Genomic DNA, 14,288 nt, shown 5'->3' with positions numbered 1-14,288 from the left:
AAGAATGCACTCCTCCTGCGTGTCGTACTCTCTATTCACTTCTATGGCAGTTCTGAAAAAGTTGTGCGAGTGCGCTCAGCTATTTCCAGAACTCCCATAGAAGTGAATAGAAAGCACAACACACAAGCGCAGCCCCTCTCTATTCACTTCTATGGGAGTTCTCGAAATAGCCAAGCCAGCACTTGATTATTTTCATCATTCACAAGTGAATGGAGGGTGGCCGCTCTTATGGGGTGACCCCTTGTTCATTTTGGAGGTCCCTGTTTAAAGATAGGTGCAGGTCCCAGAGTGGGACCTGCACCTATCTGAAATTGATTATGCCATCAATGTATGAGATGGGACAACCGTTTAATGGAATTGCCACAAAGATGATGAGAACATATGTTTATGATTATGAAATGCAATGAAACCACAAATTAATAGAGACTTTAGAGAGTATGTGCATATTCACAACCAGCACCGAGTTATTTAAAGGTGGTTTGTGAAATTGGAAAAACATGGCTGCTTTCTTCCAGAGCAGTGCCACATCTGTCCACTGGATGAGCTGCAACTGCACTATAGAAAGGTGTGGTGCTGTTTCTAGAAGATAGTACACATATTTTTCCAACACTGCAAACCCCTTTAGGGCTCATGCACTCAACCATTGTATTAGCCCGCATCCGATCCGCATTTTTTTGTGGGTCAGATGCGGATCCATTCACTTCAATAGGGCTGCAAAAGATGCGAACAGCACACCATGTGCTGCCCGCATCTGTATGTCTGTTCTGCGGCACCCGCAAAAAAATAGAACATGTCTTATTCTTGTCTGTATTACAGACAAGGATAGGACAGTTCTATGGGCAAAATGCGGAACGCACACAGCCGGTATCCGTGTTTTGCGGATCCCCAATTTCGGACCACAAAAGAAGCTATGGTCAAGGGCATGAGCCCTTAATTTTAGAGACCTTATTTAATAGCCCAGTGACGTAATATAAGCTTTATTGTTTTATTCGTTTTTTTATTTTTGGGGGAGATCCCGTACAAATGCTGAATGTCAGCCGGACAAAAACAAATGTTGCATGAAACGTTTTATGTCTGGCCGAAACCCAGCATTTATGCTGGAAATCTTCGGATCGTTGCTGGATCTCATTGCTGTCAATGAGGTCACACCGGTGCTCAATTGCAGTCAATCCGGTGGTAACAGAGAGGATCCGTTGAGATCCGGCAGGCTGCTTTGTGCCGGAACAGCCTCCCAGATCTCCAAATGGAGATGTGAACGAAGCCATAATCTCCCTCTATGTTTTTCAGCATCAATTTATGAAATGAACTTGTGATCCTGTACAGGGCTCTTTTGCCCAAAATATCAGCAAACCAAGGTTCCAACCCTCTTTCACAATATCACTATATTGGATTCTTTTCCAGATTTTAAAGGGTAACTGTCATTTTTTTTTATGTAATTGGACTAAGTTTACTTTAGTTCCCTAGTTAATACTTTTGTATAGGTATTGAATTACCTAGTAATTGCAGCATGTTCTTTCCTCCCCCAGGCATTTCAGTGGTGTGGCGTAGGTGTCCTCCGTCTCCTATCTTCTATATACAGAAGACAGAGAACGTAGTAGTGGGCAGTCCCGAACGCTGCATGCGCGCTCCCGTCGGACCGGGATAGGGCTGATATTTGCGATAAAAAAATCGCAATTAGAATATTCGCGATCAACACTACTCAGGAGGAAGAGGGAGTGTTTAAGTCTTGAGAAAGCCGATTGGTTGGGGTGAGGCTGCGCGTTCCCGAGATGAGCCGAATGAATTCTGGGTAGTTAGGTAGGGAGGTCTCAGCCTCTGGGTAAGGGCATCTGCGGCCATCTTGAGAAGACAGTCAGAAAGAAGTCTTGTGAGGAGCGGTTGCTATGGACGGAGTCTTATTAAACAAGTGGTATGTGAACACAATAATTAGTGATTATGGAATATCACCACAGCAGCAACAACATATATGAAAATCTAATTTTGAGTGAAAATATGACAGTTATCCTCTAATGAAAATAAATTGTGGTACAAACTCGGACTGAGCCTGTACCGCAAAACACAGTGGCGGTACAATTCCATACTAAGGCAGCTATACAGGCTCTGTGCACAAGACTTTGCATTGTGAATGAGCTCTTAAGCTGTTATCAAGACTGTAACTTAACTCTCTTCAGACCTGGTGCAAAAGATATGCTTGACCTCAGTTCCCAGCCAAATCCGTGGCAAAATCTGCATGTTTTAGATGTGCATTTTGTTGCAGATTTCATCTGATAGGTTAGGTGATGGAGATTGGAGTTATCTCCAATCCTGGCCAATGCCAGTGTGTGTCAGCTGCTGTGTACGTAGAGAACTCAGCTCTTGAGTGCCCTCCATACTTCATGCAAATACGGCATGTACGGTGGATGTTACACAATGTCCCATGCCCTTCCTGAGGATCCCTTTCTCCAATTTGTGTGTCTTGAGTGGCTGACCCTAAAGGTTTGCATGTGGCACAGGCCTTTGGGCCCCCTGAGACCTGTTTGTGACTGCGACCCCTATAGTTACACCACTTGACAACTGTGATTAACAGAATTTTTTATCATTTTCAATCAAACAGCTATGCCAACTGCTCTTCAGAAAATGAAAGCTGCAGTTCAACTGGTCGCCACAGACAACAAGGCTCATAAATGATGTCAAATGACCATAACAATACCTTCATCATTTGCTCCTGAATACTCACATAGTTTGCATGCAGCACAGTAAAGAACTCTGGGTTGGTTATAAACTTGACAGCTGGAGACTGTAATAACAGGGTTATTTTCTGAGAGTTTATTGGTGTTAACGTTGCGTCTCTTCTGAGCTCTATGAAATAGAAAAAGGAGACAGCTGCTGATAGAGCTTCAGGGATGTCCGCACATCATAGGCCTCATATAGTACAGAGAATTGCTACTGATAGACCCAATTACAATCCAGCTCTTATTTGAATGGTGCAGTTTAGAAAATAAAAGCTGGACTCTGATTGGTTGCGAGCGACAACAAGGCTGTTTTGATCATGAGGCCATTACAGTACTATAAAGTATTTAACTTTCTTCGATTTACAATGATTTCACCGAAGTCTTGATACTGAGTCAGAAATGCAGATTTACAGAATGCAGCTTTAGTTTTTAGCCTCCTGAAATATTTCCTAAACAATCACAGTATTTAAAAGGGTTTTTACGAGATTCTAATATGGGCACTCCATTCATTTCTATGGGAGTTCCAGAGCACTCCACTTTTTTATTTTGGTTGCGGAGTCCCTGTTCTCATGGTCAGTGGGGATCCCATCAGTAGGACCCCCACCGATCTAATAGTTATCCACTATCCTGTGGATAGGGGATAACTAAATATATTCGGAATACTCCTTTAAATATACTGCCAATTCATCCAGATGCAGGTATATTATTCTATACTACTTTTATAAAACTGATTTACTATGTTTTTTAAATGTTACTGACAGTGGCGTACATGGAGAGGCAAAGGCCCCATAGCAAAGATCAAACCAGACCCCCACACAGGACAGAAGGGTTTCTGCCTAAACCCTTTTCAATGACCCTTGGGCCATTTTTCCACTGCCTGATTTGAGAAAAGTTGTTCCTTTAAAGGGTAGAGTTCTGACCAAGTTTTCAGTAGAAAAGGAGATAATGGCAACTAAGACTGGGCCCCCTCTTGCCTTGGGCCCCATAGCAGTCGCATGGCCTGCCGTTATGGTAGTTACGCCCCTGTTCACGGATTATAATCTAGCAGTACCTGAATTTGGTTGTGACAGATCAGTCTCTGAATCCTCAACCCCAGAGAGTCTATCACTTCGGCCACCAGCTTCTTCTTCTGGCCTTTCTGTTGCAATGGTTCTCTGGATATTTTGATACCTTCATGTTTCAATGCATAAAACATTTACAATAAGTACAAAGGGAAAGGCAGAATTCATGTTTACAGTGTCTTAAAAAAGTATTCATACCCCTTGAACTTTTCCCAAATTTTTCCTGCAAATTCATAATCTCCCCAATGCCTCATGAATAATTCCACATGGGTGAAAATATAGGTATCATGTAGAATTTCATATTGTTTCTAACACTTTTGAAGTGGCCTCCAAGAGGCAGCAATTCAGTTCCATTATTTCAAAAAAATGTACCATGGGGCAGGTATTAATTGTCCATCACCCCTTTAAGGCTCATGGAACAGACAGTATTTTTAAATGCTGTACATAATGCTACATATTTCCTTTCCAGATATACCTAGTCTCATACCAACCTGCGGTTTAATTGCTCCATCTGCTGGATGGACCCAGACCTACTTATTCCATCTGGTGTTGCAGCTGTTGTAGGTCTCTGCCATGTTGTAGTGCGGTTCACGTGATCCACGTAAAAGACCCTGCCATGGCTATCAATCCGAGCCTCCCAGTCTAGGTTACATAGAAACGTATTAGAAGAAAAGTTCTAAAAAATTCCATACAGTTTACTGTATATGTAAATTTCACCGGCATTTTTATTGATTTACTTATATCAAAAGTGGTCTTGCAAGAGATGAAAACAATTACATCAAGCATTACCCAAACTTACATTATTGTACAGTATCTCATGTATATCGTATCATTTTTTTTTAACACGCAGTAAGTTAAGTCAGTATAGCCAAACTGATTCTACGGATTCCATTTCTGTCGCTCAGTAAAATTGAAATAATTTTAGAGAACGACACAGTAAAAACAATGGTGTGTTTTTGTGTAAGCCATATGTTCACCTTTAAACACCATTTTACTGTTATTTATAGAAAATATCTATGTGAAAAGATCAGAAAATACATAAAATCACACCATGTATGAGTACTCAGCCTGTATTATAGTCATGAGCTGCATTCACAATTTTAAAGGCTTCAGAGCTGAAATTTCCCAGCATTCTATTTTGGCTAAACGCTTGTGCACTTCTCACCAGGATCAGTACTGGAGATGAGTGAGTTTCCTAAAATTTTCTTTGGGAGCAAATCGATTTTTACCAAAATGTTAAGTTCTTTAAAAGGAACCTATCAGCTCCAAACCCCCTAAGTGTAAGTGGTGCTGAGCCTGATTATGTCATTTTTATCTTCTTACTAATTTGCATTACGACACTGTCCTCCCACAAACCAGCAGTAAAATGCCCTAAGAGGACTCCTCTTTGAGTCCTCTCTAGTACGTGCAGGAGCTCAGGAGTCCTCTCAGTGCATTTTACTGCTGGTGTGTGGGAGAACAGCGTCAGAATGCAAGTGAATATGAAGATAAAAGTGACATATCCGGACTCTGCGTCACTTACACTATACACCGCTTACTCTAGTTTGGAGGGTGGTTTGGAGCTGACAGATTCACTTTAAATGCCTGGAAAAAGTCTTTCTCTCTGTCTATCTCTCCAATCTCTCTACAATCAATTCCCTCATCCTTACTGACCTACTGCAGTGTAAAAGCTCAGGTAGAATTTATATGACAATTTAAAGGGGTTGTCCGGGCTGTTCATATTGATGACCTATTATCAGGATAGGTCATCAATATCAGATTGGCGAAGTCAAACACCCGGCACCCCCGCCGATCAACTGTTTGAAGAGAAGGTGCGCGCCGTGCCAGCGCTGCCTCTTCTTCATTGTTTACCTGCTTGCCGTCGCATCCGCAGTGGTGAGCAGGTGTAATTACACCCAGGCCGTCCTATTTATTTCAATGGGACGGATCGCTCCTATACAAGTGTATAGGTACAAGCCGTCCCATTGAAATGAATAAGACGGCTTATGTGTAATTACACCTGCTCACCACTGCGGATGCGACGTCATGAACGCCTTCTCTTCATACAGCTGATCGGCAGTCGGATCCCCTCTGATCTGATATTGATGACCTATTCTGAGGATAGGCCATCAATAAAAATAACTTGGACAACCCCTTAATACTTATATACATAGTTACTCGTTCTTTTAAATTATATTATATATGATCTGTAAAATGGTGGTCAAAGGTAAATATGTGCTTTGGCATGGAAACATCTCTGTAGAGTCTATAGAGATAAGGCTATATTCACATCTTCAGCAGAGGAACAGACTGAAGTTAGGGTCCATTCAGACATCCGTAAGTGTTTTGTGGTGCGCAATTTGCAAATTCGCAAAACAAGGATACCATCTCTGTGCTTTATTCATTTTGTGGGCTGTAAATGGCCAGCCCTTTGATAGAGCATGTCCTATTCTTGTCCGCAATCGTGGACAAGAATAGGCATTTTTATCTTTTTCACGGGGCCATGGAATGGGACTATAGATTAGATGCGGACATGTGCTGTCCGCATCTTTTGCGGCCCCATTGAAATGAATGGGTCCGCACCCGTTTCGCAAAATTGCGGGACGGATACGGAGCCAGAAATACGGACCATTTGCTGACGTGAGACAACCCTTTTAAGGCTCTCTTCACTCTTGCATTATATTTTTCCATCAGGTTTCAGCTGATAGAATAGTGTAACAAGTTGTTCTATTTTATCCAGTAAAAGAACAGCTAAATTGACTGTCCCGTTATAACTGAAAAGGGGGGAAAATAGGCCATGAGGGATCATAATGGATGATAATGGATCCATCACATTGATGTCAGTATGAACAGTGCTCTACAGAAAGAACTAAAAATGACAAAAATGCCTTTACTTGGAGGAAGGGGCTCATCAATGGTAGGGTAATGATGGTGGTCTGATCTCAGAGAAGGCAGCTGACTAACAGGTGGGGTGCTGTGTGGTAAAGGACAGTCCCCTAGAAAAAAGAAAGAAGTTAGGAAGGAGAAATGTGGTACAAAGACACACATATATATACGCTTCTATAACAAATGCAGATCTATATATGCAGCTTTATACTCAGATCTAATTCATATAAAATGTTGAGGATATTTAAATGAACCAAAGACATAGCAAGCAGACCACATATAACCATCAATCACCCCTATATATATTTTTTTTTTTTACCAATACAATGATAAGCCTAGGAGAAAAATAATGCCACATTATGTACCACTGCATAAGGGGTTAATGTGTTAAATTGTGGATTTATTCTGTGTATTCAATTTTGCCCTGATGCAGCGACCCGGAGGGGAGGCGAGGAGGATAGCAGTAATAGTTGTAACCCTGAGGGCAGTAGTAGTACTCACAAGTCACCATGGCAATATGTACTCCCTGGGTCTGTGCAGTGACAGAAGGGCACACCCTTTATTTCCTCAGGGCACACCCTGATGTTGGGGCTCCTGCCTGGTTATAGTTGGGGTGCTCTTGATGTTAGGTGTTGGTCTGGCTGCAAGGTGGGAGGATTGGTGCAATGTCCAGTAAATGGTGGAGTCAATAACCAGGCCAGTTGGTATCAATAAATAAGTCTCTGTTTACCAAAGTTCAGAATAGGAGTAATAGTACATATGACTATAACATATAACACGGTGCAATACTCCGCCGAGGGCAGCGTATGGACAGCTGCAATTATGAAGGTTGTAGTACTCCTCCCTGTCTCTGTGATGTCTCTCTGCAGAACTTTGGGTGTGCAATGAAGTTCTTGATAAGCTTCTGCACTTCCCTCTCACAGCAGTAAGGTCCCCCTGCCATAAACGTGCACAATACCTTGCTGTCTGACTCCAGTGCATGTCCTTGTGGATCCTAGACCTTGTAATGTCCTTCTCTCTGGAGGACTTTGATGGTAAAGTAGCTTCCTTGGCAGTAGAAGTCTCACATAGAAAGGTTTTCTGAGCTCTGGCCTAGCTCTGTCCAGCTTGCACATGTAGCTCTTCACGGTAGCACAGCTAGAATTCCCACTGACTGACCAGGGGGTAGACCCATCTACTGGCAGCCTAACTGGATCTGCCAAAGTGCTAACCCTTAGCTGTCCATACAATGCTATCAGGTACACAAATATAACAAATCAGAACATTTAACTTAACAATATAATTACAGTAATTACCTCTTTGCACTAACTTATTTTCTGGGGTACTGCACCAAGGACTGTGAATACAGTACAAACTAGCGGGCCATCGTAACAATAGTAAGGGTGTGCCCACCTCTGTTAATAGTAGTGGGAGACTGGGCAGTGAGAGAGAAGGAAGCCAGCAGAGCAGCACTGGGATTGGTGAGAGCCGCCAACAGAAGAGGATAGAAGGAAACAGAGCCAAGCCACCAGCCTCTGAGGAAGAGTTACATGGTAAAAAGCCTTTAGAGCTAAGGTGCATATATTGTAGCTGTGGACTTCATAGCACTCTGCTCCGGAGAATAGGAAAGCTGGCATACTTGGGAGACAGTATCTTTCTGCTAAGTAACTACACGCCACTGCTGGGTATTCGTTGTACTGCAATTTGAAGATAACAGAGATTGATACAGAGACAGAAAGAGATATATTACACCCCTTTTTGACTGGATAAGAGAGAAAGCACAGATACTGGAAGACCTGTAAGAACTTGAGACATTTAACATCTGCCAATCCATGCATAGCCTTAACTGTGACAACTGCTGTGAATACATGTACACTTTGCCCCCATTACCTCCAGTAAAGTACTGTTATTTGTGCCACCTCTCGGGATTACTGGCTTGCACCCATCTAGAAAAAGGGCACCCCAAACCACCATCAGGCAGGAGGTCTCCCCAAAACCATTGTGGCCTGAGGGAACCAGGGTGGCTCTCCCATCACTGCATGGCCCTGAGAGTGTCAGAGCGAGGACTGCTACCGTGAGTACTACTACTCCTGTCATTGCTGCCACTGTCACTCTTTTCCACCTCCTCTCCCCTCCTGGGTTTGCTGCATACAGTATACAGGCCATAATTAAGCATATTGATAGAAAATGAAGATATTACATTGGAAATGTTTCTTTTTTGGCTACTTACCCATCAAAATATTTCTCATCAGTGGACTGACATAATACAAATTAGTATAACTAGTAGCGTCCACAATTACTATTATTATTTGGCTGTTTTCTTGGCATGTAAAATACAGATGACAGTCATGCATTTTATACAAGTATATTTTTGAGGTACATTTTTCAGTCGCACATTTTACTTCTCGTCTACGTAGTTGGCACTGTATTACACTGCAGAATTACTGCATACAAATCTAAGCATCAATTCTGCAATTAATATGCAACGTGTACAAGTCGCTGAAAGATGTTTCACACTTATTTAAAAAAATGACTTTTTTTGTTAGTGTTTTGGAGCAAAAAATGTGGTGGCCAGAATTTACATGCTGACCAACAGGAACCTGTAAAACACTCTACAAACACTGTCATTTGGTACTGGCATTTTAAAAAGTTTCCTCATGCTTTTGCTCCCTTTGCTTTTTTTAAAAATAGTTTTTACATTGTTTTTGGTGTAAACAAGTTATAAATGAGGGCAAACTTTGTATCTTTTGAAGACATTAATTCTAAAGCCAGAAAATGTTGCGAATTTTAGTGCAGATCTATGAGTGCTCATTTTCTGTCTTTACAATAGACCAAAATGCACGAAACATATTACGAGTCGTACACATTTTACTCCAACAAACGTATGTTTAGGGCTATGTCCACACCTGTGTTACAGTATTCCAGTAGTATGTTCCGGAAGAGGAGCAGAAAACTGGAATTACCGTATGTAGTGGTATTTTTCTGGCCTAAAGTCAGCATTCTTGCTGGTAATCTGATGGATCCCATTATAGTGAATGAGGATCCAATGGGCACCGGCAGTGTCCGGCTATGCCGGATACAGTAATTCTGGTATTCTGCTCTTCTACCAGAACAGACTACTGAAATACCATGACACAGATGTGAATGTAGCCTAAGGATTAATGGTGTCCTCAATGCTGAGAAATACAGGCAGATATTATCCATAATGCAATACCATCATGGAGGCATCTGTTTGGCTCCAAATTTATTCTACAGCAGGACAATGACCTAAAAAATAAAGCCAATGTTTTTGAGAACTATCTTCAGCATAAAGAAGAACAAGGAGTCCTGGAAGTGATGATTTGGCCCTCACAGAGCCCTGATCTAAACATCATTGCATCTGAGATTACAAAGACAGAAGGATTTGAACAAGCCTACATCCACAGAAGACATCTCCAAGGTGTTTGGAAGAACCTCCCTGTTGAGTTCCTTCAAAAACGGTGTGCAAGCTTACCTAGAAGAATTGATGTTGTGTGAAGGCAAAGGGTGGTGACAACAAATATAGATTTTAGTTAGAACTCACTTTTTCATTAATTTTGTTAATTTGTAAAAATAAACTATTGACACTTGTATCTTTAAAAGAATTCTTACTTTGCAGCATTTTTTTCCTCATCTGCATATGTAGCACATGATGACATTTAGGCTCCATTCACACGTCCGCAATTATCCTTACGGTCCGTTTTTTTGTGGATCCGTGTTTCCGTAAAAACCTTCAGTTTTTTACAAAAGTGCATCCACATCCGTTCCGTGTTTCCGCAAAAATAAAAAAGGAAGGAGGAATACATGCTGCTAGGGTACCATACCATAATACGGATGATATGCGGATGACATGCGGAAGACATTTGGTGTCTTTCCGCATGTCATCCGCTTTTTTGCGGACCCATTGAGTACAATGGGGCCACGGACCGCAATTTGCGGCCAAAAGTAGGACATGCTTCATTTTTTTGGCGGAACCTCATCACGGAAGTGCTGATGCGGACAGCAATTACTCCCCCATTGAAATGAATGGATCCGCACCTGTTCTGCAAAATTGCGGAACAGATGCGGAAGGATAATTGCGGACGTGTGACTGGAGCCTAAAGTAATTCTGTCACCAGCGACCTCCCTATTCATCTGTTTGCATAGACACATAGCTGTGGTTCTCTTGATTACAACCCTGTTTTTATTTTGTTGATCAAACACTCCATTCTTAATATAAATTTCATATGCAAATTAGGCCTTTGGTACAATGAGGGTGTCACCATTGCTCTTGTTTCACCCAAGCTTTACTTATTTCTGTTTCCAGACCCTCCCTGGCTGCTTTACCACTGTTTAGCCCTGTCAATGAAGGCAGTGAGGGAGGGGCTGGCCACAGAAAGGAGTGGAGCTTTTAATAACACATATTAAGAAAAACTCAGGAATGGAGCCTCACAACCACAACAAAAGAAAAACAGGGTTTTAATCAGGTGAACCACAGCTTTGTGTCTATGCAAACAGTTGGATAGGGATGTCGATGGATGATGACAGACTTTCTTTAAAGTATACATTAAAAAATAATACTGAGAAGTACAAAACACAAGGACTCTTTTTGGATCAATGTTATACAGTGTTCCAGCTTTATTGTGAAATCGAAAAAGTGATTACAACATTCCCGATAAAATCCACTTGAGCATCTTGAGCGAAATGCATAAGCCGGTGTTGTTGGGAATGTTGTAATTGCTTTTTGGAGTTCAGAATAAAGTTGGAACACAACTGATCCAAAAGAAGCACTGGCATTTTCTACTTCTCATTGTGAATATTGGCTTCTCACACACTAGTCAGGGTATTACTGCAAACCTTTTGAGCAGACTTTTTTCAAATTAAAAACTGAAAAATATGGACATGAAATACAATGTGTCATGAAGCATCCATTAAAAAGGCTTCAATCTAACCTTCTCTCCTGCTACTTGGCCCTGCAACTGGAGATTCTGGGACACCAGGAGTCCTTTCTGAAATAATACTTTGACTAGATATACCATCAGACCATTGGATAGACCCATCACCATTGTCCCTGTCTGGCTCTGGGCTTTGATTAGAATCAGGCATGGATTCAAATGCGCTGTTTTCCTCCTCCTCGTCATCTTGAGAGGAGAAGACAGTACTTTCTGACATTCTGGCACTGTCCACAGAAGAGAATCGAGTGTGGCTGGAAAATCGATTGTGGCTATCATAACAAGAAGGACTATAACAAGAGGTACTGTAGCATGAGGTGCTATAACAGGAAGTGCTATAGCATGAGGTGTCACATGTGTCGCAGTCATGATCCCCATGAACCCTGGCACTAGAGTCACTCTCACTTTCAGTCCTAGGGTGCTCTCCATCCACACAGAGATGGTTACAAACAGGTGGGTGGTCACTGGAACTATCATGGGGCAACTCATTTCTAATGTTTTCTAGGTCATCGACTGCATCAGCTACATTTTCAAGAGAAGGATCAGCCGCCATGGTTTCAGTTTCACTCACAATGTCCTTCTCAGACATTTCTTTCACTGTGGATTCTTCATCAATATCTGCACTGTTCTGCTCTTCTTCCTCTTCTCCATCTCCATCCATCTGAGCTGATGGCAAACTGTGCAGTAAATTGTGAATCCTAATGTAGTGTGTGCGAGGTGTTTCAGGGTCGCCACAAGCAGATGCTATAACTGTTTCTAACTCAGACACCGGTAAAGAGCAAGGCCTAGTCTTTCTCTTTACGGTGTTTCTAAGTTTAGGTTCATTATTCTCTTGTTGATTCAATTCTTCTGGTTCGTCAACATTTTTATCTTGCTCCTTGTCTTCTTCCACTGGCAAACTTGCCTCCTCAGCAATAATAACGTCTGGGCTAACTCCTTCAGTAGTGGCACTAGGATCTTCATTAGTCTCTACTTTGGTTTCATCTTCACAAGGAAAAGTTATTTCCTGCTCGGTATCTGGAGCTGTTACTTGTAAATGTTCATCAGCTGGACTACTTTCCAGGTGTTCTGGTGCATTGGCCAAAAGAGACACATGACCTGTACTTACTATTGTTGTAATATGTAAACTGTTTTGACTAATTGATCTACTGTCTATTGCTGGGTGTTTATCGTGCGCAGCTCTAGAAATGCATCCATTTGGTAATTCTGATGTTGGGATTTCAGTGGCTACTGAAGTTCTCCTCTGGGGTTCATTAGAGAGGACTTCCACTGGGTGGCGTAATGGACTTTCATTAAGCACTGGATCAGGATCTGTAGAGAATGAGATCTCCTCGTCATCTGAAAGAATAAATGATACATTCAGTGCGGAAACTATATAAAAAAAAAGCAAAAATAACAATATTACTTTACATGTGTTATTACACAATCCAGTGATCTTTATAGTCACAAATAGTCCATTGTGAGACTGTAGTAGCAGACTTAGGCTCTGTACACATTTCATGGGAAGAATATTTCAGCATGTGGAGCTATTCTTCCTGTCAAAATGAAGAAAATGATGTTTTGTCCCAGGCCCCGAATGTACTGCCTGCCAGCTAGATACAACTGTATTGCTGTCCTCAGGACAGCAATACAATTGAATCTAATGCACTGGAAAATCTGAAGGACATGTGATGACTAGTGTTGATCGAGCATGCTCGGCCGAACACCAGTTCGGTTCGAGCATCGCGATGCTCGGCACATGGCGGTGTTCGGCCGAATACCGTGTGTGCTCGAGCGCGATGCTCAAGTCTTCTCCCCGCACGTTTTTTGGCTGCTACACAGCCAATAAACGTGCAGGTAAGTACTGCCACTCACTGTAATGCCATAGCCATGTTGGTTACTGGCATTACAGTGAGTGGCTGGCCGGAACGCGTCATCGGGTGCTATAAAGCTGGTTCGGCCAGTCTTAGTCAGGGAGAGCTGTGCTGTAGCAGGGACAGATAGTGTAGGGAATTTAATATATTTTTTTTTTTGTTAGGCAGGGTTGGTGTTAGAGACCCAAAAGTCCTTTTAAGGACTGTTGTGTCTGGCAGAAATATATATTTTTAGCGCAACCTGTGTAGCTGGCCAGCTAAGACCTGTCCTAGGTTGCTAATATAGCTTGTGTGTTTATGCAGCTAGACCTGCCAATAACCTTAATATAGTTCCTATGTTTGTGTGTTAAAGACAAAAGCAGAGTTATTTACGGTGCCTTTATGTTTGGATGTTATAAAACTGTTATATATTGTGTTCACAAAAGCAAAAAAGATAATATGCCTTTAAGATTCATTATATAATGTAAGGTAAGCACAATGACACAGCAGAAACAACAGAAAGCATAGAGTTAAACTGTTGTTGCTGGGCAGGAGTTTTGACCAATCACAGCCAGCCTCACACACAGCAAGAGTTTTGACCAATCACAGCCAGCCTCACACACAGCCTGTGTGCGAAATTCCCATAGCAGGAGCTGCTGGAATCATTATTCACCAGAGAGAGGAGCTGAACAGACACACACTCCACTAAGAGCTGTGTTTTATGGAAGCAGAAAGGCCAAAATAGGTATGTAAAACAGTTATAATGTTCCTACTGTTAATATAGTGATTAGAACTGTATACTGAACCAGTTATTTATGTTTACTTACAGTTCCACCATACAAATTACAACCATACAATCCAAACAAATTGTACACAAATGCGAACTGCTCA

At 41.8% G+C, this 14,288-nt stretch overlaps 1 protein-coding gene across 1 annotated transcript in view; it reads right to left on the bottom strand.

Moving 5' to 3' along the window:
• HECW1 (HECT, C2 and WW domain containing E3 ubiquitin protein ligase 1) overlaps positions 1-14,288 on the bottom strand; it is a 227,039-nt gene that overhangs the window by 82,450 nt on the left and 130,301 nt on the right. Inside the window, exons 8-12 of the mRNA XM_044294350.1 lie at positions 11,566-12,903; positions 6,646-6,747; positions 4,264-4,414; positions 3,763-3,881; positions 2,717-2,838 (exon numbers count right to left, since the gene is read on the bottom strand). Of these exons, the coding sequence (XP_044150285.1) occupies positions 2,717-2,838; positions 3,763-3,881; positions 4,264-4,414; positions 6,646-6,747; positions 11,566-12,903 (1,832 nt within the window). The remainder of the gene's footprint in view (positions 1-2,716; positions 2,839-3,762; positions 3,882-4,263; positions 4,415-6,645; positions 6,748-11,565; positions 12,904-14,288) is intronic.

This window comes from Bufo gargarizans, chromosome 5 (genome assembly GCF_014858855.1).
Source record: "Bufo gargarizans isolate SCDJY-AF-19 chromosome 5, ASM1485885v1, whole genome shotgun sequence".
In the NCBI taxonomy this organism is placed as follows: domain Eukaryota; kingdom Metazoa; phylum Chordata; class Amphibia; order Anura; family Bufonidae; genus Bufo; species Bufo gargarizans.
This window is presented reverse-complemented; position numbering and strand designations above follow the sequence as displayed.